Here is a 26,637-nt window from a genome sequence, read left to right on the forward strand (position 1 = left end):
CCATCAAGTAATCATGCCTTATCTTAGATCATCCAGGACACCTGCATGGGGCTGTCAGTTCTGCCTCAAGTCCTGCAAGAGACACAAATGCGTCTGTATTGGAAGCCAGAGACCACATGGGCTACCATAAATATGGCATCTAAATATGATGGAAGAAGCATCAAGCCCTTGAATATCTCCCCTTTCATTTAGATCTACACGATTAACTTCTTAATGTGTTAAACTACATGAGATAATCAGTCGTTTTCATGTCTCGTGCAATACAGTGTCCTTCTGAGCTCTCTCCTTAGAAATAGGAGAGGTGGAGTAACCACATTCTGAGCCTTGTCCTTGTTTTAGTCACCTTCCTCCAGGAATGAGTTTTTCCCCTACCATTTTTTTCAGGGCAGATCTCATCTCACAGTTTCTAAGAGTGTAGATCAAGGGGTTCAGAGCTGGGGTGACAGCACTGTACAGGAGAGACACTTGCACATCCCTTTTAAGGGAGCTTCCTGAGGAGGGTGGTGTATAATTGTAGAGCACTGGTATGTACAACAGTGCCACAACAGTGAGGTGGGAGGCACAGGTGGAGAAGGGCTTCCATCTTCCTTCCTGGGACTGGACTTTATGGAAGATGAAGCAGATGATGTAGAGGTAGGAGAGGATTATGAAGGCAAAGGGTCCTAGAACAATGGATGTGGTAATGACATTGAGGAGGGTCATGTTGAGGCTGGTACTACTGCAAGCCAAATTCAACAGTGGCTTGATGTCACAGAAGAAGTGATGAATGTGGTTATGGCCACAGAAACTCAGTTGAGAGGTCATGACTGAGTGTACCATGGCATGCACAAAACCAATGGACCAGCTGGCCGCGGCCAGCAGCAGACAAGTCCAGGGGCTCATGACGAGGGTGTAGCGCAAAGGATTGCAGATGGCCACATAACGATCGTAGGCCATGGCGGCCAAGAGCACAGCCTCAGTACTGCCCAGGAAGTGGAAGAAGTGGAGCTGGGCCAAGCACCCACCAAAAGAGATGGGCTGATGCCCAAAGAGAAGGCCACTCAACATCTTGGGACCAGTGACTGTGGAGTAGACAATGTCCAGGCAGGACAGGTTCCCCAGGAAGAAGTACATTGGTGTGTGAAGCCGGGCCTCAGCTACCACCATAGTCACAATGGCACCATTTCCCAGAAGACTGGTCAAGTAGAGCAACAGGAGGAAGACGAAGAAAAAGTACTGCAGGCCCTGGATATCAGTGAGACCCAAGAGGATGAACTCGCTGAGCTCTGTCTGGTTCAGCATTGCTAGAACACTATGAAGCAAAAGCAAAATGTCAAGGTTCCACAGTTGTGAGCAGCAAGAGCATTAAAAAACTGATTTGTTTGTCTGCAATTTTAATACAGACAAATGCAGAAAAGAGGAAAACGAAACACATGTAACCAAACACAAAAGGTGCATACAAACTTCAAAAATTAACATGGACAAAAGTAAAACGTGCATACAAACTTCAGAAATTAACATGGACAAAAGTAACTTTCATGTAGTTCTACTTTCTGTCTAGAACCAAGAAAAGAGTAAAATATTACAGAGGAGAAAATATTAAAATAAAGCCTTCCACCTATACATAACAGCAGAAGCAGCATGAGAGGTTCCACAGTTGTGAGCAGCAAGAGCATTACAAAACATCAGACGTAATCAAACAGAAAAGAAACTAACGTGGACAAAAATAACTTTAATGTAATCTTCTCTTACTTCCTGTCTAGAAACAAGGAAATCTTAAAATAAAGCCTTCCACCTATGCATAAGAGCAGAAGATGTAAGATGTAAAACAGGACTACATCCGCACCTTCAGCCACATTCATATTTCATTTGTGGTCATCTCTAACTTCCTGCTACAACTCGTGATCTCATCAATAAAGCTTCTAACTCATCATGTGAATCACTCCTAAAGCTTCCTTTCCACTATTGTGCCTACATTTCATTAAGCCAATCTCAACTTTCACATTTGTAATGGTTACCATCTCTTCCAGACAGTTCTTCCATCTGAAAAATTGTACAATTGCCAATTTTGTATCAACAGCCAGCAGAAGGTGCTCCAAGGTACCGTACAATCATCAGCATTTCTTCTGGCTGCTGATGAGAATAAAGGAAGAGGCTGCCTGAGCTTGTGATCACAAACTGGTTTTGCTAAAGAATGTCTCTTGGTTGCTCAGCAGCAGACAAATGAGACAAAAGGCAACATCTCATCTCCCGCAATACTGTGATGGAGCAAGACTGAACTGGCAGGAGACGAGTTGCCTGGTGCAAGTTCCAGAGAAATGGGCTCATCCCACTGAAAGCCGGTCATACTGCCCCACTGAGACCACACGGTCAGTTCTGTCAGCGTCATTAGTCTTCTGAAATGCAAAGGAGTACATACTTGCTTTCACTTTTTCTCTCTTTCAGGTAAGTTTGTTTGTGGCTCTGGGTAATTCCCAACCATACAGAACAAAGAACAAACTCCTGACATTATTTTACTAGAGCCGGCAGGCACAGCTATTTCTAGCTTACAATAGAGACTGCAAATCTTACAGGATGAGTAGTTTTCTCTGTACATTCAATGCAGTGATGATTAAGATTGATGAATCCAACTAATGAAAAAATAATTACTTGTGAAATATGTCTTGTAAAGAGGTTAGAACACATATATAGATATACCTCACCGTCTTTCTTGTCCGTTCTGTCGTGCTATATACCTCTATTCAAAATAGGTGATTTTTGAAAACCATTATGAGAGGTCTCCAACCCAATCACTCTTTTTCTCATACTTCCTTAGCTTAGTTTTTCAGCACGAAAACAGGAAACAAACAGAGAACTTCTAAACTGATTTCACAATAAAAGAACATGAGCACGTAACCTAAAAGTAATTTATACACTTACGCGGCCACTGACCATATTTCTCTGAAAATACTTTTACTCTGATCTTTGAACAAGCTCTGTTGGAAACTTTAGATTTGATAATATTACAGCCTTATTAACATTTTAGTCTGTCACCTGCACTGGAAGAGTTAGAGGTGCCATTCTCTGTGCAATACCAATGCTTCAGTTTCTTACATGTGATTTGTCGCCTTTAGGCACCAAAGCCCTCCTCATTGAAATGCATCTGCAGAAAGACAGCATTTCATTAAGGTGTGTTCCACAACCTCCTCTGGTCCTGCCTGTTTTTCTCAGTCAACCACAGCTGGTCTAATCCCTTTCCTCTCTTCTTTCTAAACATTTTTGTCTTCTCTTTCTAACACTTCTCTTCTGTTTCCCAGATGCTGACTAATATTTTCTCTGATTAACTGATGAACACATCCAGTCAAAAGAAAATAGTTCTCCCAAACGTCTTCTTTTTTATTTACAATTTTCTTGTTATTCTTATTTTATTTTTACTCTAACTGAAACACAAATGCAAAGACAAGATTTTTCATGCTGAAGTTTTCCTATTTTTCCAGCTATATAAATTGCATAATATAGAAAAAGATAATTCTGCACAAACCTCACCTCACTGTCAATCAGCACTTTTCTCATGGCAGTAGGGCCCTCTGATTGAGAGCCAGAAAGCAAAGCTGAGGACAAAACAATGTATTTTGTGGAGTTAAGAGTATTTCTACTCTCCTTATTTCTGTGGTATCTCCTTGGCATTCTTGTAGTTGAGAGGTCACTACTGCAGCTGTGATGACAATGACTAGTATGAGTGCTCAGGGGCTTGTAGTTATCTGGGTAGGCTGCAAGGAGGAAACTTTGCAAATGCTACCAGAAATCTCTGATGACCTAGTTAGAGGAGGGGAAAGTCTTTTTTTCTATGTCCAGAAAGTGCAAAATATCAACAACATCATGTGGGAATTACATTTCCTATTGCTTTGATCAGTCTCCTGAGATTTCTGAATCAATGGTGAATTGCACAGCAACATAATGTGTAGATGAGCACCTGAAAAGCAGAAGAGTGGAAATAAAGCAGCCCACAGAGACCAAATCATAACAAAACCTTCCCAAAACTAACCAAGCCAACCAACCCAGCCTCAGCCCTGCTTCCAAAAAAACCAAAAAATCATCTTCTCCCAATTTTGTGTCATTGGTGAACTTACTTAACATTCCGTTAAGCCCTGCATTTAAGTTGTTTATGAAGACATCTGGCCCTAAGACGAATCCCTGCAGAACCCTCTAGTGGCTGCTCACCAGCCCGACAAACCCCTGTTTACTAGAACCCTTTGAGCCCGACCTGTCAGTCCATTTCTTGCCCAATGCATGGTTCTCTGGGTCCCCCAGAGCCTGTCTTTGGTGTTGTAGACCAAGGTGAAGAAAGCATGACATCTCTGCTTGTCTGTGTCCCTGTTTATGAAGTGACCATGCTCATCAAGTCATGAGTGTGGGCATGAGATCCAGAGAGTACATAGACTCATTAAAGGGTAGAGGAAAACACAGGCATGGGATGATAAGACATCAGGTACAGGTTTGACATGTGAGACTAGAGAGCAATAAAGTTCTCACCAATGGTCAGATAAAGAAACTCAGACCTATCTGGACAAACAAAGCAGAACACATACAGAAGATCTAGATGTAACATGGCGTTGCAGATGAGTGAATAAAGAGCAACACTTAAAAGCATGTTTCCAAACATGCAGAAATTGCTCCAGGTGCATCCTACAGGGAGGAAGGAACTAACAGTATCAATATCACTCCTCCTGGAGAAGGATTCCAGATGCTGACCACGTGCTGTAACACACTCACCCACAACAGCAGAGTTACACCACTGACCTGAGGACTCAGCAGGACAGTGTGAGGGTGACCATAGCCCCAGAAAAAGGATCAAACACTAAGAAGTGTGGGTATATTATTGTTTGATATGATATGATATGATATGATATGATATTATGTTATATTATATTATGTTACATAATATTATGTTACATTATATTATATTATGTTATATGGTATGGCATGGTGTGGTATGGTATGGTATGGTATCATATTATGGAAACCTTTTCTGCATAGATAATTTCCTTTTCTGTAATAATTAGATCTGGAACAATAATGATTCTTACATTAGACTAAGATTTTGTATATATAGAGAGAGATACATATAGATATATATGTGTATATATGTATCTCTCTATATATATGGTGTGCTCTGCCCACAAAAACAGAGACAAATTTTCCAAGTCCACTAGCCAGCTGTCCTGGTTTAACCTGAACTAGCAATATAACCAAATAACCGCTTGCTCATTCCCCTCGCCTTCACCCCCTAAATATGGGACAGAATCCAAAGGGAAAGGAGAAACTTGGATTGAGATGAACACAGCTTAATAAAATAGCAAAATACTAATACACTACTAACAAATATATGTATATAAAATAGAAATAGAATATAAAATAAAAGATACTCAATGTAATTCCTCACAAACTCCATCCACACTGAGCAGCCAGTCCCAGGAAGTAGCAACCTGGTCCAGAAGAGCCAATCCCATAGAGAGAAAAGAGAAAAAAGGCAGAAAGAGCCAGATGCCTCTGCAAAATGGCAGGATGGCATATGCCTGCCTTACTAGTCACCTCACACCTGGGGGCAGAGCTCAGAATGTCCTTGGCTCACAGACCAGAGCAATTAAAAACTATAACTCTGTGCTGGGGTGATTTCTCTTGTTCTCAAACTAAATTCAAACAACGACTGTGTGAGCTCTGAAAAAGAAAGGTTTCTAACTGCATGAAGAAAATTAACTCATTTTCAGTCAAACCAGCACACAGAGCTTCAAAGAGGCACTGCAGTACCCCAAAACACTGACAGTGCTGAGAGTCCAAGGGAGCAAGAGGTAAAGGCACAAGTGCCCCCTCCAAACCTACACGGATGTCTTCATGTCTGCCAGCATGGAATCATAGAATCACAGAAGAGTTTGGGTTGAAGGGCCCTTCCTGGCTCCCCCAGTGCCACCCCTGTCATGAGCAGGGACATCTGCACCAGCTCAGGTTGCTCAGAGCCCCGTCCAGCCTGGCCTGGGATGTCTCCAGGGATGGTTCATCCACCACCTCTCTGGCCAACCTGGGCCAGGCTCTCACCACCCTCACTGTAAATAATTTCTTTCCTGTGTCCAGCCTGAATCTCTCCTCCTCTAGTTTGAAACCATCACCCCTTGTCCTATTGCAATGGGTCCTGCTAAAAAGTCTGTCCCCATCTTTCTTATCGGCCCTTTAGGTACTGAAAGACCACAATAAGATCTCCCTGGAGCCTTCTCTTCTCCAGGCTGGACAATCCAAAGTCTCTCAGCCTTTCCTCATAGGAGAGGTGCTCCATCCCTCGGATCATTTCTGTGGCTCCTCTGGCCCCTCTCCAACACGTCCACAACTTTTCTGTGCTGAGGGGTCCAGAGCTGGATGCAGGACTGCAGGGGGGTCTCACCAGAGCAAAGCAAAGGGGCACAGTCACCTCCTTTGACCTGCTGGCCACACTGCTTTTGATGCAACCCAAGATACGATTGGTCTTCTGGGCTGCAAGTGCACATTGCTGTTTCATGTATCATCTTTCATACCCCAGCACCCCCAAGTCCTTTTCCTCAGGGCTGCTCTCAATGCCTTCATCCCCAGCCTGTAGCGAAGCCAGGGGTTTCTGCAACCCAGATGCAGGATCTTGCACTTGGCCTTGTTGAACCTCATGAGGTTCACATGGGCCCACTTCTCAAGCTTGTCCAGGTCCCTCTGGATGGCATCCCGTCCCTCAGGCATGTCAAGTGCACCCCTCAGCTTGGTGTCATCTGCAAACGTGTTGAGGGTGCACTCGATCCCACTGTCTATGTCATTACATCAGCAACTGGAAGAGATGGGGTAATCCTGTTCCTGTCAAGAGAGAGAAAATCAGGGTTGAGAGGATGAAGGTGGGTGGGTTATATGCATGCGATAGGTACACAGGCCATTTGTGAACAGTGGGCCAGGTCTTTCTGGTCCTTTGCCACTTAGAATCCCACTAGCAGTGGGATCCAGAGGGGCTGCATGCCGCTGAAAATAGCTGAGCCTGACAGACAGGCCCTAGAGGTGAGATTGAGTGCTGAGACTTGAACTTCACTGGTAAGACCTGAGAGAACAGACTGCTAAGAGAGGAGAAGAGAGGTAAGGGGGAGAGAAGGAGAAAGGAGGTGAAAGGAGAGAAAGTAATTTACTTGAGAAATTAAAATATTTCCAGATTTTAACAAATAGTACAGGGTGCAGTTGTTAGTGAAAGATGGTATCAACAAAAATCGTAATTTTGCATGTGGTTAGGTATACAAGGTAAAGCTAAAAAAACTCAGAAACAGGATAAACAGATTGCAACTGGATACTCTATCTATTTACCAAAAAGTAGTGCTATGATTGTAGGGCTGAGGGGAAAGAACTCTCTCTATTCCACCAGTCTTTCAGAAGAGAGATATTCCAGTTAGAATGTAGAATTGATTCCCAAACCATCATGCAGTTAAGAGTATGTGCAAGGTAGAACACATGCATTGCCTACCACTTTGTAAAAGAAAAAAAGAAATCGTAAAAAAGATGAGAAAACTAAATGACAGGATCACGATAAATGGATAGAAGAGCTGAATTAAGTTCTTCATACCATGCTAAACTAATCCATAGTGAAGCAGTCAGGAACATGGATGCCAAACTTCTCTTATAGGTGACACTTGATCGATATAGATACCTTTTCGGCCAATGGCTAAGTCCCAATTTATGACTTGTTATCACGTATAAACACTAAAGAGAAAAAAGAGGATTTCCAGTCTTTCTTTCTGCTTAGTGAAAGCATCACAGTTTGTACTCAACTCCACAACAAGACCTCCAAACTCACCTGTCTTCAGCCTAAACGCAGATCTGTAGTGCAAGTCTTGACAAGATAAGGTATCCTAGGATGATGGACGTGACCCAGAACTTAAGATAATCCCTTATCCTTCTGTGATGATACTTAGAGCCCAGCTGGGACACTCCATAGGGTCTAAACCATATGGCTACACCTGTAATTGAATACGAGTCCAAGAATGCCTCTATAAAAGACAGAAAACCAGAGGCACTTCCCAGTGCCATCCCAGTTGTCTTGATAACTACTTTCTACGTGATGATTGGAGTCTGGAGGTGCTTGTAATTTATCATTTTCTTGGCGCATTTTAAAGCGATGTCAGTTCTTCATAAAGTACGTCACAGTTGCACGACATTCAGGAATTACTATGTTAGGCTGGGATTTGCTTGGAGTTCTATATCACTAATGCTTTTTTTCCTTCTTCTTCTTCTCTCTCGAGTCTTCTTTCTTGATGAAATGTGGTTCTTAATGGGCCAGATATGACTTCTCCACAAAGTATGCCAGCAGGTGTAAGTAACTCACATGCTTGTGCTTTGAAGCTGTGCAGAAACAACACTTTGTCATGCACAGGCTGCCTTCCCTTCCAACAGCAAGATAAAGGGCATCAGCACGGAGTCTTCCTCTGGCTAGAGGGTCCTTCATTTCTATTCACTGAAGAATCAGCTGAAGAACAACTCACAGAGGATTTCCATTTTATTTTTATTTTAGACACATTATAATTAGTAGCTGTAGGAGTATACTAGTTTATTTTGTTATTTTATTAAACTGGTTTTATGTCAATCCATGAGTTTCCGCCTTCCCTTTTGCTTCTCTCCCCTGCTTGGAGAGGGGGGACAGGTGGACTGAGTGAGCGGCTGTCATGGTTTTGATCACTCGCTGGGGTTAAACCACAACAGCTTGGAAAAGGTTCACAGCATGAGTTGCTCCGTCACCTTCCCAGGGACCAAGGTGAAGCTGGGCAGCCTGTAGTTCTCCATGTCCTCCTTCTTCTCCTTTTCAAAGGCAGGAGTAACATTTCCATTCCTTCCTTCCTCAGACATCTCTCCCAGTCACAGTGAGCATTCAAAGATTATGGAGTGTGGCTCATGATGCCATCGGCCAGCTCCCTCAGCACTCATGGGAGCATCCCGTCAGGGTTCATGGACTTATGTATGTCCGGTATTCCCTGACGTGATCTTCTTTCACCAAGGATATGCTGTCCATGCCCCAGACTCTCCCCCTGATCTCTAGGGCCTGGGATTCCTGAAGCCTGGTCTTGCTAGTAAAGACCAAGGCCAAGGCGGCATTCAGTACATCAACCTTTTCTGTGTCCTGTGTCACCAGGTTCCCCAACTCATTCAGCAATGGGCCACATTTTCCCTAGTCTGCCTTTTGTCACCTATGTACTTACAGAAGCCTTGCTTGCTGTCTTTGGCATCCCTGGCCTGATTCAATTCAATTTCAGCTGTGGCTTTCATAACCGTGTCTATTGCATGCTCAGACAGAGCATGAACATCTGAAAAGAAAGAACTCTTAATTATCTCATGCACTTTCACCATGCAAAGAGGCAGAGAGATGCTTTAGAGAATATAACTGTGTGGCTGATGAAAAATCCCTTCAGCCATGCACAGGCACACACACACATGCACCACACACTGGAGGAATGCTCTGAAGAGGCAGGCGGAGCCCAGGAACCCTTGAGGCTCAGAGGAGGAGGATGGAGCAAGCGTTCACAGCTGTTGCAAAAGAAACCAAGCTGGAGGATTTATTTGTTTGGTTTTTGTTTTTTTGACAAACGAGCAAAAACTATAACAACCACTTGTACTTAAGGAAATGCAGACATAGAGCAGGGCAAAAATCATTTTAGGATTATGTTAAAGTAACATACCTTGAGCATTTATTAGGGTCAGTCTGAATCGCCCGTGATGCCAATTTGAAAGTGATCTCCCTGAGTTGGAAGCTTTTCATCTTCTTTTCTCCCCTGTCCTGTCTGTCCTGTTGAGGAGGGGGAGTGAGAGAGTGGCTGGGTGGGAGCCTGGCAGCTGCCCAAAGCCAGGTCACCACACACAGATAAAGACATTTGCATTCACACGGATGAGAGAAGGAGAGAATTCACAGAAATGAGAAAGCCACACAACTCGTGACAGACCAGCAGCAGGATGAGATCCTGCTGTACATGGTGCACGCTCAGGGAGTTGGGGCTCAACTCAACCCTCTTTGCAACGGGAGAATATTAATGGCTCCTCTGTGATGTTTCCCAGCTGCACTGGTACAACTTCTTCCACTTGCTTGACTTGTCTTCCTAGATTTTTCAGGATGCAAACCCAGGCTTTACAGAGTTGATTGAGTGTCAAATGCCTCAGTCTTGAATTCACATCACCTAATTTTTCACCTGTGTCTTACATGGAGTTCCCACACCCTCATGGAGAGTGCTTCAGATGACCAGCAGACATCAACCAAAAGAAATCTACAATTTCCAGAATAAAGTGGACAAAGGGGGTAAAAAAAATAAGACGCCTAAAAATAACTGCAAATGTGTGTTATTGTATGGCTTGCTGTATTTAAGGCCATGTAATACACTGGTATCCTATTGCGAAGCTCTATATTCATAACACCATTGCTACTCAAGTATTTGTTATGATCTCTTAGAAGGGAGGCAAGAGAGGAGGATGCAGAGCCTGGAGCAGCACAGGCTTTTATGCTGTGTCCTAGAGCCCTGTGTGGCTGCAAGCATTCCTTACTCATGAAGCATCTCAACTTATAGTAGCTGTCACTTGATGAGTCCTCGCTGGTGGTTAATTACTTGCTCTTTCATCCCAAATGTTGTGCTCCTGTTTCATACTGCTGGACACCAAAGTAATTAATCTGTGTCGCAGCTTTATGAGGCAATTTACGTCCGAGGTCTAAGGCTAGTACTCAGGTAGATGTTATGTGGTTTTTTGTGATATGGATTGTCACATTGCCTTCTGATGGTGAGGACAACCACCAGTCACGGTGAAGTTCAGCTTTAAAGGACACCTCAATTCAATTCTCCAGTGTTTTCTGTGCCGACACACCATCTAACCCTGAGAGACATTTCTCCCCACAGGTCATTGTAGACGCAATGGACACTGTGGCTAAGTTGAAGCAGAATGTCAAGACTGTGCAATCTCATACAGGAGAAGAGATGCACCTCTACAGGGATGTGGCAAAGCTGAACAGCAAGGAAAGACTGTTGTGGGCTGGCGGGAAGTCCCTTGTGGGCTGGAGTGACAGCCACGAGGACCTTGTTCACGCTCATCAGGCTCTACCACATCCAGGTTTTGTGATCAAAGAGATGCCCTTGTCCTTTCCTGAAAGAGACCCACACCCAAAGGGACCTGTTTTGCTCGGCAAGGAAACCCCAGAGCCCAGAGGCTTGCATGGGCTGCTTATGAGGAGAGGTGCAGGGCAAGGAGCCAAATGCTCATGGCCATTTTTCTTGGGTCAGGAATGGCATGGCCCATTCCATGCATTTCAGACTACAAAGGGACATTGGATCAGCCTCCCAGAGCACCTGGGAAAAACCCTGAACTCCCGGCAAACATGAGTCACCCTGCTGTGACTTTCAGTGGACATGTTGTCCTGGCCTCAGGTGCACCAGCGATACCAGAAACCACCAGATACCTCTAGAAACCACTGGTGCTTCTACGTGATCTTGAACTGTTGCTGTCTTCCAAGGCATGGCCTTTTGCTGGCTGCTCAAGGACTCATGTGACAGTGTTAGGTTAACAGCTGGACTTGGTTATCCTGAGACTCTCTTCCAATCAAAATGATTCTTTGATTCAGCATACCTGAGAATTACAACAATTGGAATGGATGTCTGGAGGTCCTCTGCTCCAACCTACTGCTCTGAGCAGACCAAATTCCCTGATAACAGCTTCTGACCTCCTGCTTTTTTGCAGTTACATCCATCTCCTGCTCCCCACCTTGCTCATCTCCACTAGGCTACACCACCCTAGTGCCGTCAGCCTTACCGTATGCATCATGTGCTCCAGTCCTCACGTTCTGCCTGGTCCTCTGCCACTACCTCTCTCCAGGAGATCCCAGGGTTATGGGGTGAGGTCTGGAGGTGGATGGCAAGTAGATACCAGGATTAGGAGTAAAGGCTCCTTCAAGGATTTACAGTGAAACTTCTGCGTGTACAGACTTTCCCTCTTCTTCCTGTCAGACCTTCTGCCCAGAAGGGGCTTCTAGTCAATGGCATGAAAGTCTAATGCGGACGAGGTGGCATTCACACATCCAGCCCCTGTGGCCTTCATGGAGCACATTCAGGCCTCTTACCTCATTCCGATCAAACCATGATATGGGTGGGTTTTAAAAGTGGGATGAAACAACCGGACTGAGAATGAGAAAGAGAAGTGGGCATCCCTGAGATGTCATTGTACTGACCGCATGAAAAAATCTATTCATCTCATCTCCCCAGACCTTACTCGGTAACTGCTAAACAGTGCTCACGGCCATCTCCTGGTGGCCCACGAGAGGCACAGTGCAGCCCTGGATGTGCTGTCCTAGAGACAGTGACCTTTCCAACGGTGGCAGAGTTCAGAAGTCAACAGGACAAGGCTCAGAGCTTCCTGAGCTAAGTGGGAAGCTTTGTCTGCTCAGAGCAGGAGATCGCCCCAGAGGACCTCCAGCAGTCCCTTCTAACCATCATTATTCAAGAGAGCATAGTGTCTCAAGAGCCCTTGAACAGCAATCGAATGGCAATGCCTTGGAATTTGGCAGCAGCACCAGACTGCATAGAAGCAGCAGCACCCGACTGCATAGAAGCAGCAGTTGATTCAGGAACGATTCTAAAAGGTGTGGAAATGCCTTTGATGAAAGCAGAACTTTTGGAAGAATGAGGCTATGACTCTGGTATCTCTGAGATGCCTGAGGCTGGGGCACTTTGTCCACTGGAGTCCACAGCATGATGGCTCACGTTTGCCTGGAGCTCGGGGTTTTTCCCAACTCTTCCACATCATGATGAGTCCCAGGTGCTCTGCAAGTCTGATCCAATGTCCCTTTGTAGTCTGAAATGTATGGAATGGGTCACCCCATGTGTGACCAAGAAAAACAGCCATGAGCTTCTGGCTCCTTGCCCTTCATCTCTCCTCAAAATCAGGCCATGCAGGCCTCTGGCCTCTGGGATGAAATTACTGAGCAAAACAGGTCAATTTGGGTGTGGGTCTCTTTCAGAGATGGACATGGGCATGTCTTTGGTCATCCTCTTATGTGCTGACTTGCTCGTTTCCCACAGGTTCTCCACTTTCCAAGCTGAACCCAGACCCCTGGCTGGAAGAAACACGAGGGCCTGGCCAAGTCATCAAGGGACATAGCTATGAAGATCCCATGGAGAGGTTACTTGAAAGAGACCTGCCTGACCCCTTTGTTCTCTGGGCTCATGGGAAGAAAAAGACTAGCTGTGGCAGAGCCTGATAAGCATATTTGAGGACCTTGTGGTCCTCATTCCTGGTTGCAGGCAACTTCCCTCCAACCCACAATGGCCCTTCTCTGCCACTGAACTTTGCCACATCTCTGGAGAAGTGGCTCTATGCAGTCTTGAACCTTCCCACTCTCTTGTGTGTCTATGGTGACCCACTGGAGAAAGTACCACACTCACAAAGCCCTGATGCTGATAGAGAACTTCAACCACCCAGACATCTGGTGCCAAAGCAGCACAGCAAACTGCAAGCAGTCCGGGAAACTACTCGAGTCTATTGAGGACAAGTTATTATTACGGGTGATGGAGAGTTCATCCAGAGGAGAGGCACTGCTTGGTCTGTTGTCTACTAATGTGGAAGAACTTATCTAAGGTGTTCAAGACTGCGGGTAGGCCTGGCTGCAGCAATCATGGCCTGGAGGGATTCTCCATCTTGAGAGATATAGGACAAGTGAAAAGTAGAGTCAGGACCCTAAACCTCAGGAAGGAAAACTTTCAGTTGTTTGGGGCACTTGTGCATGGGATCTCTTGAGAAACTGCACTCAGAGATACACAAGTGAACAAGAGCTGGGAGATATTGAAAAACCTTTTTCTTAGACTGCTAGAACGCTCAGTCTTGGTGTGCAAGAAGTCGTACAGGGGAAGCAGGAGGCCAGCTTGCCAAATACCTCTTAGCCAAACTAAGAGGGAAAACCTAAATGCACAGGCAGTGGAGGCAGGGATACACATCCTGGGGAGATTATGAGGAAGTAGCCCAGGAGTGCAAGGAGGGCATCAGGAAGCCATGAGCCGAACATGGCGTGGGACATGAAAAATTGCAAGATGGGTTTCTTCAGGTACATAGGACAACAAGTGAAGAAACTGTACTTCCCTGATGAGTGAAATGAGACACCTGGCTACAACTCACATGGAGTTGGTGGAGGCACTCAGCAACTTCTTCCCTCCATCTTAACCACATGTGCCTAACCATGATACATAGTTCACAGAATGCAAAGGAATGGGCTGCGGGAATGATGTACCAGTAATAATAAAAATTAAAATTAAAAATTACGTACATAAAAAACCCCCAAAAACCAAACCAAAACCAAACCAAAAACAAAGAAACAAACCAAACACATAAAAAAGCACCACACCAAACCCACATTTCAACATCAGTGGATAACAGAGGAGTGTTTAAGATCATCTACCTGTCTGGAGCATTTAGTACTGTCCCACACAACACCCTTGATTCTATAATGGAGGGGCATGCATTTGACAGGTGAACCACTCAGTGTATAAGGAATTGTCTGGATGGTCACACTCAAAGAGTTGCCATCTATGTCTTGAAGTCCAAGTGGAGACCCGTGATGAGTCGTGTCTCTCAGGGGTTTGTGTTGGGACCAGTATTGTTCAACATGTTTGTTGGGGACGTGGACTGTGGGATCTGCAGTGAGTTTCAGATGACACCAAGCTGAGTGATGTGCTTGGTAAACCAGAGAGAAGGGGTGCGATCCAGAGGGACCTTGACAGAATGGAGAGAAGGGTTGTGCAAATGACATGAAGTTCAAGAAGGTGAAGTGTAAGGTCCTGCACCTGGTTCAGTGGAATTCCAACCATGGGTACAGGCTGGGCCATGATGGGATTGAGAGCAGCCCTACGGAGTAGAAAATTTCAGATGAAAGAGGTGAGGGCATAATCACCACAAAGGCTTCAGAAAGCAGTAACTACCGGGTGATCAGATGCTTCATGAGTAAGGAACGTTTGTGGCCTCACGGGGCTCTAGGACACAGCATAAAAGCCTGTGCTGCTCCAGGCTCTGCATCCTCCTCTCTTGCCTCCCTTTCCTCGAGGAACCAGGTAAGCCTCTGTGTGCTCCGTCTCTCCTCGTGGGCTGAACTGCTGTCATGGAGGCTACTCAGGTGGATCCTTGGGCTGCCTCAGCTTGGCCCTGCAATAGAACTGTTCAAGGGCTGTCACCTCTTTCCCTTTTGATGGGGTTGGCTGGGGAGAGCTGGGAAGAGAGAGGTTCTCGGAAGCACAAGAGGATGAACGGGGCTCAGCTGCAGGGAGCTCTGCTCAGCAGAATTTCTGCTTTAGACAGATGGTCTCTAACCAAATGGCCAAGTGCACCCAGTGCCTCCTTCAATGCAGCACTGGTTGTTCTAGAGATGGGGATTGATTAGGCTCTCCACAGGGGCTTTAAATCCACTGAGCTGGGTCCTGTCCCAAAAGCCATTCAGCCCTTCTGGACCATGCAACTCAGAGAGCACGGTGAGGGCCATGGCAGCTCTATGCACATTGTGTGTTTTCAAGAGCTGATTTCTGAGACACTTGTTCCATGCAGCCTATTTGTGCTGGAATAGTTGCATCAACCTTCATCTGTGCATTTGCAGTGGGTAATGCTTGAGGAGGTCCTTGTGGAATCGGCAAGTGGATAGTCACTTCTTTGGTCCTAGGCATTCAAATCTATCCCCAGGCTGAGATTTCACGCCTGTAGTACATGTCAGCAAGATCAATTTCTAGACATGGACCTCCAAATGGAGATGGAGGGCAGTAAAGTGTATCTGCAGAGAGAACTGAGGACAAGAATGACAGACTGAAGTTGGGATTCTGTGTTCCCTCTCTGCTCTGTGTTTCAGCTTTGCCTCCCTCACCAACAGATGTCTTGCTTCAGATCCTGTATCCCACAACCTTGTGGTTCCTGTGGCCCAACCCCCCTTGCAAGCAGCTGCAGTGAGCCCTGTGTCGCCCGCTGTGGTGACTCGACGGTGGCCATCGAGGCCTCCCCAGTGGTGGTGACCCTGCCGGGCCCCATCCTCACCTCTTTCCCTCAGAACACAGTCGTGGGATCCTCTCTGTCAGCTGCTGTTGGGAGCACCCTCAGCACCGGGGGGGTTCCCATCTCTTCTGGGGGCTCCCTTGGTCTGGGGGGGTCAGGGCTGTGCCTGCCTCCCCCTCGCTGCCGTCTGAACTGCTGAACCTAGTGCATCATCCCTTCTGGAGCAGGAAGAATGACGGGGACTGCACAGCAGGAGTGTGGCCAGGGCTTGCAGATGGGCTGGGTGTCCTGTGCCCACAGCTCCTGGCTGCACATCAGGCCTCGCCGTGCGTCCTCTGGCTCTGCTCTGCTCTGAGCTCCTGGAGAAAGGACTCCTTTTCTTCTGTTTTGCTGAACCTGCTGCTGCTGCTGAGGGGAGGGTGCTGGAGTTAGGGACTGCTCTTGCTGGGCTGGGATTGCCAGCAGGTAGAGCAGAATGGGGAAAGGCAAGCGCTTGGTGTGGAGCTTGTCCTTGGGAAATGGGCTGTTCTCTGTGTCTCCCTGAATCCTGCAGACATGTTTCTTGATCTCTCTTCTGTGCCACTGCTTTTGCTCCTTCTCATTAAAGAATTTGAGCAGTATTCGTGGAGAATCATGGTGGTTTGTTCTCTTCCTCCCTCATGTAGTCATCTGCTCTGCAAGGAAGAGCATTGGCTTCTCTCTTGTTCTTACCACTAGTTGTGAAAAGAGATCCCTGGACTGATACCAGAGCACTCAAATAGGCAAGCAGGCAAGAGAAAAATCGAGAAGCACTGCAGAAATGGAATGTGAGTCTTTAACCTCCTTATCAAGCCTTGTGATCTCTCTCAGGGTCAGTCTTGACTCCGGCCACTGAAAGCATCCAGGAGCTGATCTCATGTCTTCTGCCAGTGTATCCAGAGCATCATGCAGGTGTGCTCAGGAAGCAGCGACTTCTCACTGCCTGGTTGAGTACCTCCTGGCAGAAGACAGAAGCCCCTTGATGAACTGGGCTGAGATGACAACGCTTCCTGAGGTGACAGGAAAAAATGGACATGTGTACTCAGCTGGGTTGTGGAGGGTGTCTTCAGAATCAGGCGGGGAGAAGTTGCCTTTCTAAGCCTGAATCTCAGCCCAACTCCTGGCATTTGGAAGTCAGGTTTATCCCTCCTTTCCTTTTGCTGATGCACTTTGCTAGTCATTGGTGTTTTGGATGGAAGTGGCACCTCAGTCCTCCTACACACAAGCAGGTAGCCAAGAACAAAGGATTATCCAGTGTCTCTGTTTAGTCTTCCAGATGATGCATTTCTCTCCTCAGTGCTGCTCCAGCAATCCCCCTCAGCAGTCATTGCTTCTCCAGGTGCATGAGTATTGGGGCAGGTGCACGTCTTCCCCTGACTGAATGCAGTTGCTTCTGCTCTCTCTTTTGGTCCTACCTGCTCCCAGCAGCAAGTGGAAATCTTTCTGCAAGGTGTCCTTCCTCTGCAGGAGGAGACCCTGATGTCTGCATGCCAGGTGCCCTTACAGGGACTCCACAGATGTCATCATGTGTCTGAGTCCCATTTCTACACAGCTAGAGGATCTGCCAGCCCTGCCACAAGGACACTGAGGTGATTAAGGGCTCTGCTCATTTGCCATACAAGGACAGGCTGGGAGAGCTGGGGTTGGGTAGCCTGGGGAAGGGAAGGCTGAGGGGGCACCTTATGTTTTTCTCCAAACACTTGGCGTGGGAGGATGGAGAGGCAGAGTAATAAGAATGAGCTCTTATCAAACATACCCAGTAAGACGGCAAGAAGCAATGGACAGAGGTGGAAATAAAGGAAATGTCACGCACACAAACTCTGTTTTCCTGTGGAGGTTTTCAAAGACGAGTGTTCCAAGTGACCACATGTGAATGTCAATACAGGCCTTGTGACAGGTCCTCTCCGCTTTTTTTGCAAACTTCATATGAAGAAGAGCCATTGTGATTCTCTCTCTCATTGGTGTTGTGGGAATAAACTCCAGGGGATGGGTATGGACTGGAAAGGGGGAAAGCGCTGGCCATCATGATCCTGCTCTCTGTAACTGCCTCTTCTTGTAGCACCGCTTATCAAAGAACCATAGGATGTCCTCAATTGAAAGGGATGACAGAGTGGGAGTCTGCAAACACTGTGCCAAACCCTCTATACTTTTTTTTTTCTTTGAGCAACCCTGGAAGCATAGACTTGAGGAGCTTCACATCCTTGAGGTGAGGAGTCTAGTTGTGAGAGGCTCCTTGTGTTTCCCTTGGCTATAAGTTGCAAGAGAAATGAGGATGTCTCAGTTTTTATCTAACAAGAACATTGTTACAGCCAATTCTAGTAAACTTCAGAACGTCTCTTCAATGCAGAGTCTGGACAAGCTAGGTCAGTGGCTCTGCACGTGGGCTGGGGACATAAGATCTCCAAGATATGCAGTCTTGATTGTTAAACAGAGTATTTCAAACCAAGTTACCATGCATACCAGGATCTCTTGTCAGAAAATGTGCTGTAGATGAAATAACACTGTGCTCTGAACACAGGCCTTGTACATAGCAGCAGCCCCTCCGAAGGGAGTGCAACCCCACACCTGACCAGACCGCACTGGAGAGATGGAAAAGATAAAGAAGGATGGAGGACAAATTCACTCCAGTGCGACTTTGAGACATTATGTAAAGAACAGGCATCCTCCCACTGTGCCCTCAAATTGCAAACCTGGTTTCATGAAATACAACGTATGCCTTGGTCCACACCTTGGCATTCCCGATCCTCATCTTTACTCTGACATAGCATTGTGCTTTTCTTGCCAGGTGCAACCAGCAGCGGCCGGTCCAGTCCAAAAATCCCTGTCTCCTAGCTCCTGAGCCCAGCCTGGAGCCATCTCAGCAGGAAGAATACACTGGTCTCAGTGGGTGTTGTCCAAGTCATATGGACCCTGATGCTGTACCAGCATTTCTCACTAGCCCTCATCTGGGATCTCTGGGACAGAAAGTGAAGAGCAGCAGGGAGGGAGAGTCTTCCCAGGAAAAGCAGCTGTGTCATAGCAGGGAACAAAGGACCAGAGTAGAGGCTGTTACCTGTGACCCTGCATTACAGAGACATGACAGCACCTGCCTCTGTGCTGCTCTGATCACCCCCTGCCCGGCTTGCAGAGCGGAGCTTCCAGGACACGGGGCTGTTCTGCTGGGATGCAGCAGCAGGGCTGAGACTTTCCTTTGCCCGTTGCTGCCTGGATTGGGGGACATGGAGGTGTGGAGCCAGAGCTGCCGTGGGCAGCAGGAGAAGCCGGGCTCTGTGGTTTTGACAAGGAGCAGCTGCTAAGCACTCTGGATCCCAGCGAAAGAAAAACCTCCTTGCGTTGGCCGGGAATCAAACCCGGGTCAACTGCTTGGAAGGCAGCTATGCTCACCACTATACCACCAACGCAGCTGGTTGCAATTGTGTCTACTGCTGCTGCACTTCACCACTGTCCTCCTCCTGCTCCTAACATCCCGAGCAGGTCAGAGGGGAAGAATCTTGCCATACACATGGGAGACGAGAAACAGATATGGGACGGAAAAGCTTCCAGCTGAAGGCAAACGCAGGGATAAGGGCTTAGCGAAAACTGCTGTGGGAAAAACAGACTCGACTTGGGGGAAATTAACAAAAACACAAACATCAACCAGCACCTTTCCTTCCCTCTACACAGGCTCAACTTCACTTCTTCACTCCAGACTCCTCTACTCACCCAAAGGGCACCGGGGGTATGCATTTTCCCTCTGCTCTTTCTGACACTTTTTTTTTCTCTTCTTCCTCCCTCTGTGTAACATTTACTACCCTTTCTGGATTATGTTTTCGTAGAGGCCACAAACTTTGATGGTGGCTCAGCAATGTCCTGTTAGGTTAGCTGTGGAAATGGAATCAGCTGCGTGCAGCATCTTATGTTTTCTCTCAGAGGCCACCCCGCAGCACCCCCTCTCCGTTCCACCACCAACCCCCAACCACACAGAACCAACACAGTGCCCATTGGGAAGGGCTGCTCAGCCCTGCTCCTCGATGGACCTACAGGTGGGCACAGCAGCAAACAGACTGGGACAGAGAAAGCCGCGGGTTCTGGAGGCAATTGCATTGGTGCTTCCCAGACTAGGGGAAAGCAGGCTTGTCCTCCTCCCCAGCTGCAGAGCCCTGGAGGTCCCCTCTTGTGTCTGGGAAGCTGGGAATTGAGCTGCCTGGTGGGAAGGGAGAAATAGCAGTGTCCCCAGGTCATCCCCTGCCTGCTGGGGGAGCTCTGTGTTGTGCTCTGTCTGCTGCTCCACAGCCCCCTCTGCCTTGCGGAGGGGCACTTTGGGAGTGGTGTCAGCTGAGAAAGCAAAGGGGAAGGTGTGAGTGGCAGAGATAGGGGGCTGAGGGTGTGGGACAGCCCTGGGCAGCCCTGGGTGTCCAGAGGGCAGGAGGGCAGGGAGAACCTGGTGAAGGCTGCAAGGGAGAGGCAGTGTCTGTTGGGGCTGGAGGAAGGCGAAGCCAAACGCAAGCAGCAGAGGATGGTTTCGATTCATCCATCTCTGGGTTATGGGCCCAGCATGGTCCTGCTGTGCCACTCTGCTCCCCCCAGCAGCTCTGCAGGGACCTCCCAGCCCTGCCTGATGCTGCCTGGCCCTGCCAGCACCAGCGCTGCTGCTCAGACCTCCTGCCCTTCCTCCTGCCTCTACTCTGCATACACTTTTCCAACAGATTGAGCTCTGCATTAACGTTCTACAAGATTTTGGACCTTTGCCAGGGACATCTGGCTCACTCTAAACTCCCTGATGTGGGTCACATTTGAAGTGAGACTCTGTTACATTATTTGGTCCTGCTCTGGGCACAATTAAATTCTGAGGTCAATGTGGTTTGTCCTCCCGCCTCTGAGATGGTTGAATCCCCTTCTAAGACTGTTTCGTCCTACCCCCTGGGATAGTTTGGCCCTCCTCTGGGATTGGTTTAATACTCTTGGTACCCTATAAGTGATCTGTTGAAAGCATTTATGCTGTTATATTATTGAGAATTTTGCTTCATTAGCAATAAGTTTCTAATATTATTATACAATATTATCTATACATTTATTGCTGCTATTATTTTTGCTGTTATTGATTGTTGCTGTTATTGTTGCATTATTACTGATTGCTGCTATACTATTGATTGCTGATAATAATTTGTACTGGCTTGAGGTATATGTATTTGCTTTATTAATCATGGGTATGCTTGCTAGTGGTGATTTTTGTAGTGTTTGTGGTAATCTATAATAAAGCAGAGAAATTTTGAGGATGAAGCCCCCATGTCCTTGTGTATTATGGAAGCCTACAAGCAGAGTCACAATCTGTACACAGCCACAGGCCAGGTAACCCTTTAGGTCATGATGCCATCAACAGCTCAATGACACCTGCAGCTTTGGCCAGCTAAAGTGCATGCAGAACCACTTTCACCATATTAGTTCTTGATTCTACAGGCCATGAATTCAGGCACCCAAGTCTCCTTCTGTAGGATCTGGCTTGCTCCTGTCTTTGTTTCCCCTCCTTATCTCCTTTATTAGAGACAAGAAAAAAAGCAATAGCAATTGTTGGACCTTCTACTGGGCTGGATTCACAGCACCCACCCTGCTCCTGCCCCATGCACAAAATCTATGCAGGGCTTGTAAGAGAGATTATTAATATTATTGCTGGATGGATGCCATCATTTTGGCCTATACTGCCTCCCTCAAAATGGCACGACAAACACATAGGAAGCCTTTGTTACTTATCTGCAACTCTGATAATATGATTACATTTACTTTGTTTTCTAGTGCTGAAACTACCGGGCCACAGAACTCTTAGAATTATGTTAAAACATGACAGGACTGTTTAACATGGCAAGGAAGGGAAAAGGAAAAAAAAAAAAAAAGCAATGCAGTCCTGCAATCATCTCTCCAGAGACCAGATACTTCAGGGAGCAGTCCGAAGTCTTGCTGACAAGGTCTACGTGTAGAATTATGCTCCTTTGTACAATAAGCAGTCACAGCCTGCTCTAAACAATCAGACATTCACCAAAGTCTGTGGAACATAAAAGTACTTAAACTACTTAAAGACATTTCTGATTTCTCCTCTGCATATGGCTTCAAGGGTAAAAAAACCCCACAAAAATCTGGAGGTGTCTCATAAGATGAGACAAATAAGTAACTGATTGTCTTATTTTCATGTGACAAAGCTCAAATGTTGGTGCCCTTCAGCCTTGCTTGTGAACTCCCTCAGGTCTCAGTCTTGTAAGTTCTTGCACCCAATGTCTATGATTTTTTTTTGGAGAGATGCATTACACATGTTCATACCAGACATAAACAAGGAGACAGGTTGGATTGGTGATTATTTTTACTCTAAGATGCTAAATCCTCTTTCTTTTTTTTTTTTTGATATTTAAATTACATTTCGACAAATAAGTTTATGCTACATTTGTATTTGAGCAAAACAGTGAACTGCAAAGAGCAAACCATTACTGTTAATGTTAATGTGGTGGTTAAACAAGCTTCATAATTCAATGGTAAAATTTTTTATTGAGATTTAAGTGTCAAATACATTTCTCTAGAAATTTTGGACTTTACAGGGTCCTGATGCTCCACTAATCACTCCTAACTTTCCTGCTTGTTAGCTTTTCTCTTAATTTTTACCCATAAGGACTCAACTCATTCGTCATCCCGCCCTAGGCACAGTTCAATACATTGTAGTTGCTCTCTCACATAAAGTGCAACTCCTCCACCTCGCCTTCTGGCCTGTCTTTCCTAAAAAGTACAGAGCCTTCCATGACAACATTCCAGTCATATGAGCTGTCCCACCGTATCTCCGTAATAGCAATGAGATCATGGCCATGTGTCGTGGTTTGATTGCGGGGTGACAATAAAACCGTGGCGGATGTATTGTTAACCTCCTCTCCCCACGCTTTCGCCTTCAGCCTCTCCCTCTCCCCTTCCTACTAAGGAGAGGCAATTGGGAGGGAAAGAAGGACAGAGAGAAGAGAGTTGGAAAAATTAAAAATGTTTTACTAATGCTACCAATAAAAACAGAGAAAATAATACAAAATATACAAAACCAATCTTGAAAGTCCCGGCAACGGCTCCAGCAGATGTGGGGCTGGCACCCAAAGTCCTGGACTGGACTCTGCAGCCAACCGGAACTGGATTCAGTCTGTCACTGGGCCTCAGTCCACAGGGACAACTCACGAGGTCCTCTCCCAATGTCAGCCATAAGGAAAAGAGATGAGATCCTCGTGATCTCCCACTTTTATATGAAGTGTGATGTGAATGGGATGGAATACTTTAGTTGGTCAATTTTTCAGTTCACCTCCTGCTTGCACATCTCATGAGATGCATCATTATCAATGAACTTGCATTCCATTGCTACGTCTACTAAAACATGTATCTAACTTTCAGGAAAACTGCAGTTAGTAAGAAGACTTTAGCTGACAGGGAAATTCACTAAAAGAGAAACCTGTTTTTAACAAAACCAGGACGGCACACAGATCTCTAATTCTTCCTGTTTATTCCCCATGCTATGCACGTTGGTGCACAGACACTTCAGACAAGTACCCGAGCATGCGGTTTTCCCATGAGGGGTGCAGAAGGATCCACAATAGCCATATACACCCTTGAGGTGGTTGGCCGCCTGGTTCTCATCTTGGGAGGCAGCTAAGGAATATTTGTCACTGCTCTGGTTGGCCTGGCTTATTCCCCAGTTGGATGTGATGGCGTGAGCATCGACACTTTGGACCCCGCCCCCCAAGCCCTTCAGTTTAAAGCCTGCTTCACCAACTTGGCCAGCCTACTGTCAAAGATTCCCTTGCCTCTTCTAGACAGGTGGATTCCGTCCCTCTCTAGTAGACTCTAGTCATAAAAGAATGTCCCATTGACATAAAAGCCAAAACCCTCCCGATGGCACCAGCCTCAAAGCCAGAATTTAATGTGCATTGTGGGTCTATTTCTGGATTCTCTCTTTCATTCAACTGGTAGAATGGAGGAAAAGATGACTTGGGCACCAACATTTTTCACTTTCACCTCCAGGGCTAATAAGGAAGCAGTAGAAGCTCTTGTTGCCCTCGATGTCCTTCGTTGCTCTGAACTCCACCTGAGCTTTGGCTTTCCTAACTCAATGACTACATTCCTGGAAAGTGCTTCTAAATCCCTGCTACGTAATTTCTAAATCCCTGCTTTGTTTCCATCTCCTATGTGCTGCCTTTGAAGTGGCAGCAAGCTCTTACATTGTGGTATTTGTATCCTAATGGAAATTAGATGCTTAGCTAGATATAATCGTGGGTCTCTTCAGGGTCTGTTGCCAACATTCAGGGGTCTGTTCACGTCTTCCATTGCTGCCTTGCATGATCCACAGGACCGCAACATATGAAACAGGATTCCTGCGTCTTTCTAGAACATCGAGTGGAGAACACACAAGTCTCTCATATGATGCCTAGAGATGCCTTTTCATAGGCAGCCAAGTCACATTTGTGCTCTTACAGCTACTATTGTTTTAAATGCCTCACTATCCCATGCTTAATGCTATTGCGTGGATCTGAATTTTCATGCTGGAAAGGATAAAATCTTCCTAAAATCTCTAGAATGCCAGTGCATAGTATTACCTGCAGAAATTGCACCTGTAGTCAGGAGTTCGACTCTGTTCTCTGCATGTAGGCCATTCTGCAGACAGATCAGAGTACCCCTTTATTCTGTTCTCATTAATCCAAAAGGCAGACGCAGCAGTTCTTTGCATCAAACTCCATATGGAACTGCAGTCCAGGCTAAGACTGAAGGTGGTGAACGGCTGTGTAAAGAAACACAGCACCTCAAAAAGAAGCACTTATAAACCACTGCACCCCACATTAAGGTTGGGATTTGGTGTCCAAGTATAAGTAGGTATCTAGTACTATTAGAATTGTCCTTAATTCACAGGCATGAAGTATGACAAAGGACCCGCAACAAATGTGTTCAGTTCTGGATCCACAGGCAAAGTCGGGATAGGATACTCAAGGACATTTAACATGTCTGTAGTAGTCCATGTAAATACCAGTTGTTTCATGATTCACCATAAAATCTGGATCTGGAAAAGTAGCCAGGCACATAAAAACGTGTAAATATGTAAATCCAGGCAAGATAAGCCACGCTGCTAAAGCTCATGGAGGTGAAGGTCCCATCCATTTTTATGTTTAAATTTACATCTAGGTTCATTAGTAAGGTTCCCCTTCTACTTAATGGAAAGAAACAGATCCCTCCAGAAGGCTGACTCAAGTCAAATGTTGACAATATCATGCTCAAGTTATGCCCACCCAAAACATAACACATGCCAACTCTCTTCAGCTCTACGGGAGCTCTGAATGACCAGGGGGTCATTCAGCTGCCTAAACAGAGCCATCAAGTAATCATGCCTTATCTTAGATCATCCAGGACACCTGCATGGGGCTGTCAGTTCTGCCTCAAGTCCTGCAAGAGACACAAATGCATCTGTATTGAAAGCCGGAGACCACATGGGCTACCATAAATATGGCATCTAAATATGATGGAAGAAGCATCAAGCCCTTGAATATCTCCCCTTTCATTTAGATCTACACGATTAACTTCTTAATGTGTTAAACTACATGAGATAATCAGTCGTTTTCAAGTCTCTTGCAATACAGTGTCCTTCTGAGCTCTCTCCTTAGAAATAGGAGAGGTGGAGTAACCACATTCTGAGCCTTGTCCTTGTTTTAGTCACCTTCCTCCAGGAATGAGTTTTTCCCCTACCATTTTTTTCAGGGCAGATCTCATCTCACAGTTTCTAAGAGTGTAGATCAAGGGGTTCAGAGCTGGGGTGACAGCACTGTACAGGAGAGACACTCGCACATCCCTTTTAAGGGAGCTTCCTGAGGAGGGTGGTGTATAATTGTAGAGCATGGGTATGTACAACAGTGCCACAACAGTGAGGTGGGAGGCACAGGTGGAGAAGGGCTTCCATCTTCCTTCCTGGGACTGGACTTTATGGAAGATGAAGCAGATGATGTAGAGGTAGGAGAGGACGATGAGGGCAAAGGAGCCTAGAGCAACAGATGTGGTAATGACGTTGAGGAGGGTCATGTTGAGGCTGGTACTACTGCAAGCCAAATTCAACAGTGGCTTGATGTCACAGAAGAAGTGATGAATGTGGTTGTGGCCACAGAAACTCAGTTGAGAGGTCATGACTGAGTGTACCATGGCATGCACAAAACCAATGGACCAGCTGGCTGCAGCCAGCAGCAGACAAGTCCGGGGGCTCATGACAAGGGTGTAGTGCAAAGGATTGCAGACGGCCACATAACGATCGTAGGCCATGGTGGCCAGGAGCACAGCCTCAGTACTGCCCAGGAAGTGGAAGAAGTGGAGCTGGGCCAAGCACGCACCTAAAGAGATGGGCTGATGCCCAAAGAGAAGGCCACTCAACATCTTGGGACCAGTGACTGTGGAGTAGACAATGTCCAGGCAGGACAGGTTCCCCAGGAAGAAGTACATTGGTGTGTGAAGCCGGGCCTCAGCTACCACCATAGTCACAATGGCACCATTTCCCAGAAGACTGGTCAAGTAGAGCAACAGGAGGAAGACGAAGAAAAAGTACTGCAGCCCCTGGATATCAGTGAGACCCAAGAGGATGAACTCGCTGAGCTCAGTCTTGTTCAGCAT

At 46.3% G+C, this 26,637-nt stretch overlaps 2 protein-coding genes and 1 non-coding gene across 3 annotated transcripts; all 3 read right to left on the reverse strand.

The window, feature by feature from the left end:
• Positions 1–339: 339 nt before the first annotated feature.
• On the reverse strand, positions 340–1,281 carry LOC135992602 (olfactory receptor 12D1-like). Its single transcript, XM_065641890.1, has one exon. It carries the CDS (start codon positions 1,279–1,281, stop codon positions 340–342), a length of 942 nt encoding a protein of 313 aa, XP_065497962.1.
• Positions 1,282–19,337: 18,056 nt separating this feature from the next.
• TRNAG-UCC (transfer RNA glycine (anticodon UCC)) lies at positions 19,338–19,409 on the reverse strand. The gene has a single exon. It is a non-coding gene; the product is annotated as a tRNA-Gly (tRNA).
• A 6,286-nt stretch (positions 19,410–25,695) lies between these two features.
• On the reverse strand, positions 25,696–26,637 carry LOC135992626 (olfactory receptor 12D1-like). The gene has a single exon (XM_065641922.1). It carries the CDS (start codon positions 26,635–26,637, stop codon positions 25,696–25,698), a length of 942 nt encoding a protein of 313 aa, XP_065497994.1.

This window comes from Caloenas nicobarica, chromosome 10 (genome assembly GCF_036013445.1).
Source record: "Caloenas nicobarica isolate bCalNic1 chromosome 10, bCalNic1.hap1, whole genome shotgun sequence".
In the NCBI taxonomy this organism is placed as follows: domain Eukaryota; kingdom Metazoa; phylum Chordata; class Aves; order Columbiformes; family Columbidae; genus Caloenas; species Caloenas nicobarica.

Coding starts and splice junctions, on each gene's coding strand:
- LOC135992602 (XM_065641890.1), bottom strand. CDS start 1,281: ATGCTGAACCAGACAGAGCTCAGCGAGTTCATCCTCTTGGGTCTCACT.
- LOC135992626 (XM_065641922.1), bottom strand. CDS start 26,637: ATGCTGAACAAGACTGAGCTCAGCGAGTTCATCCTCTTGGGTCTCACT.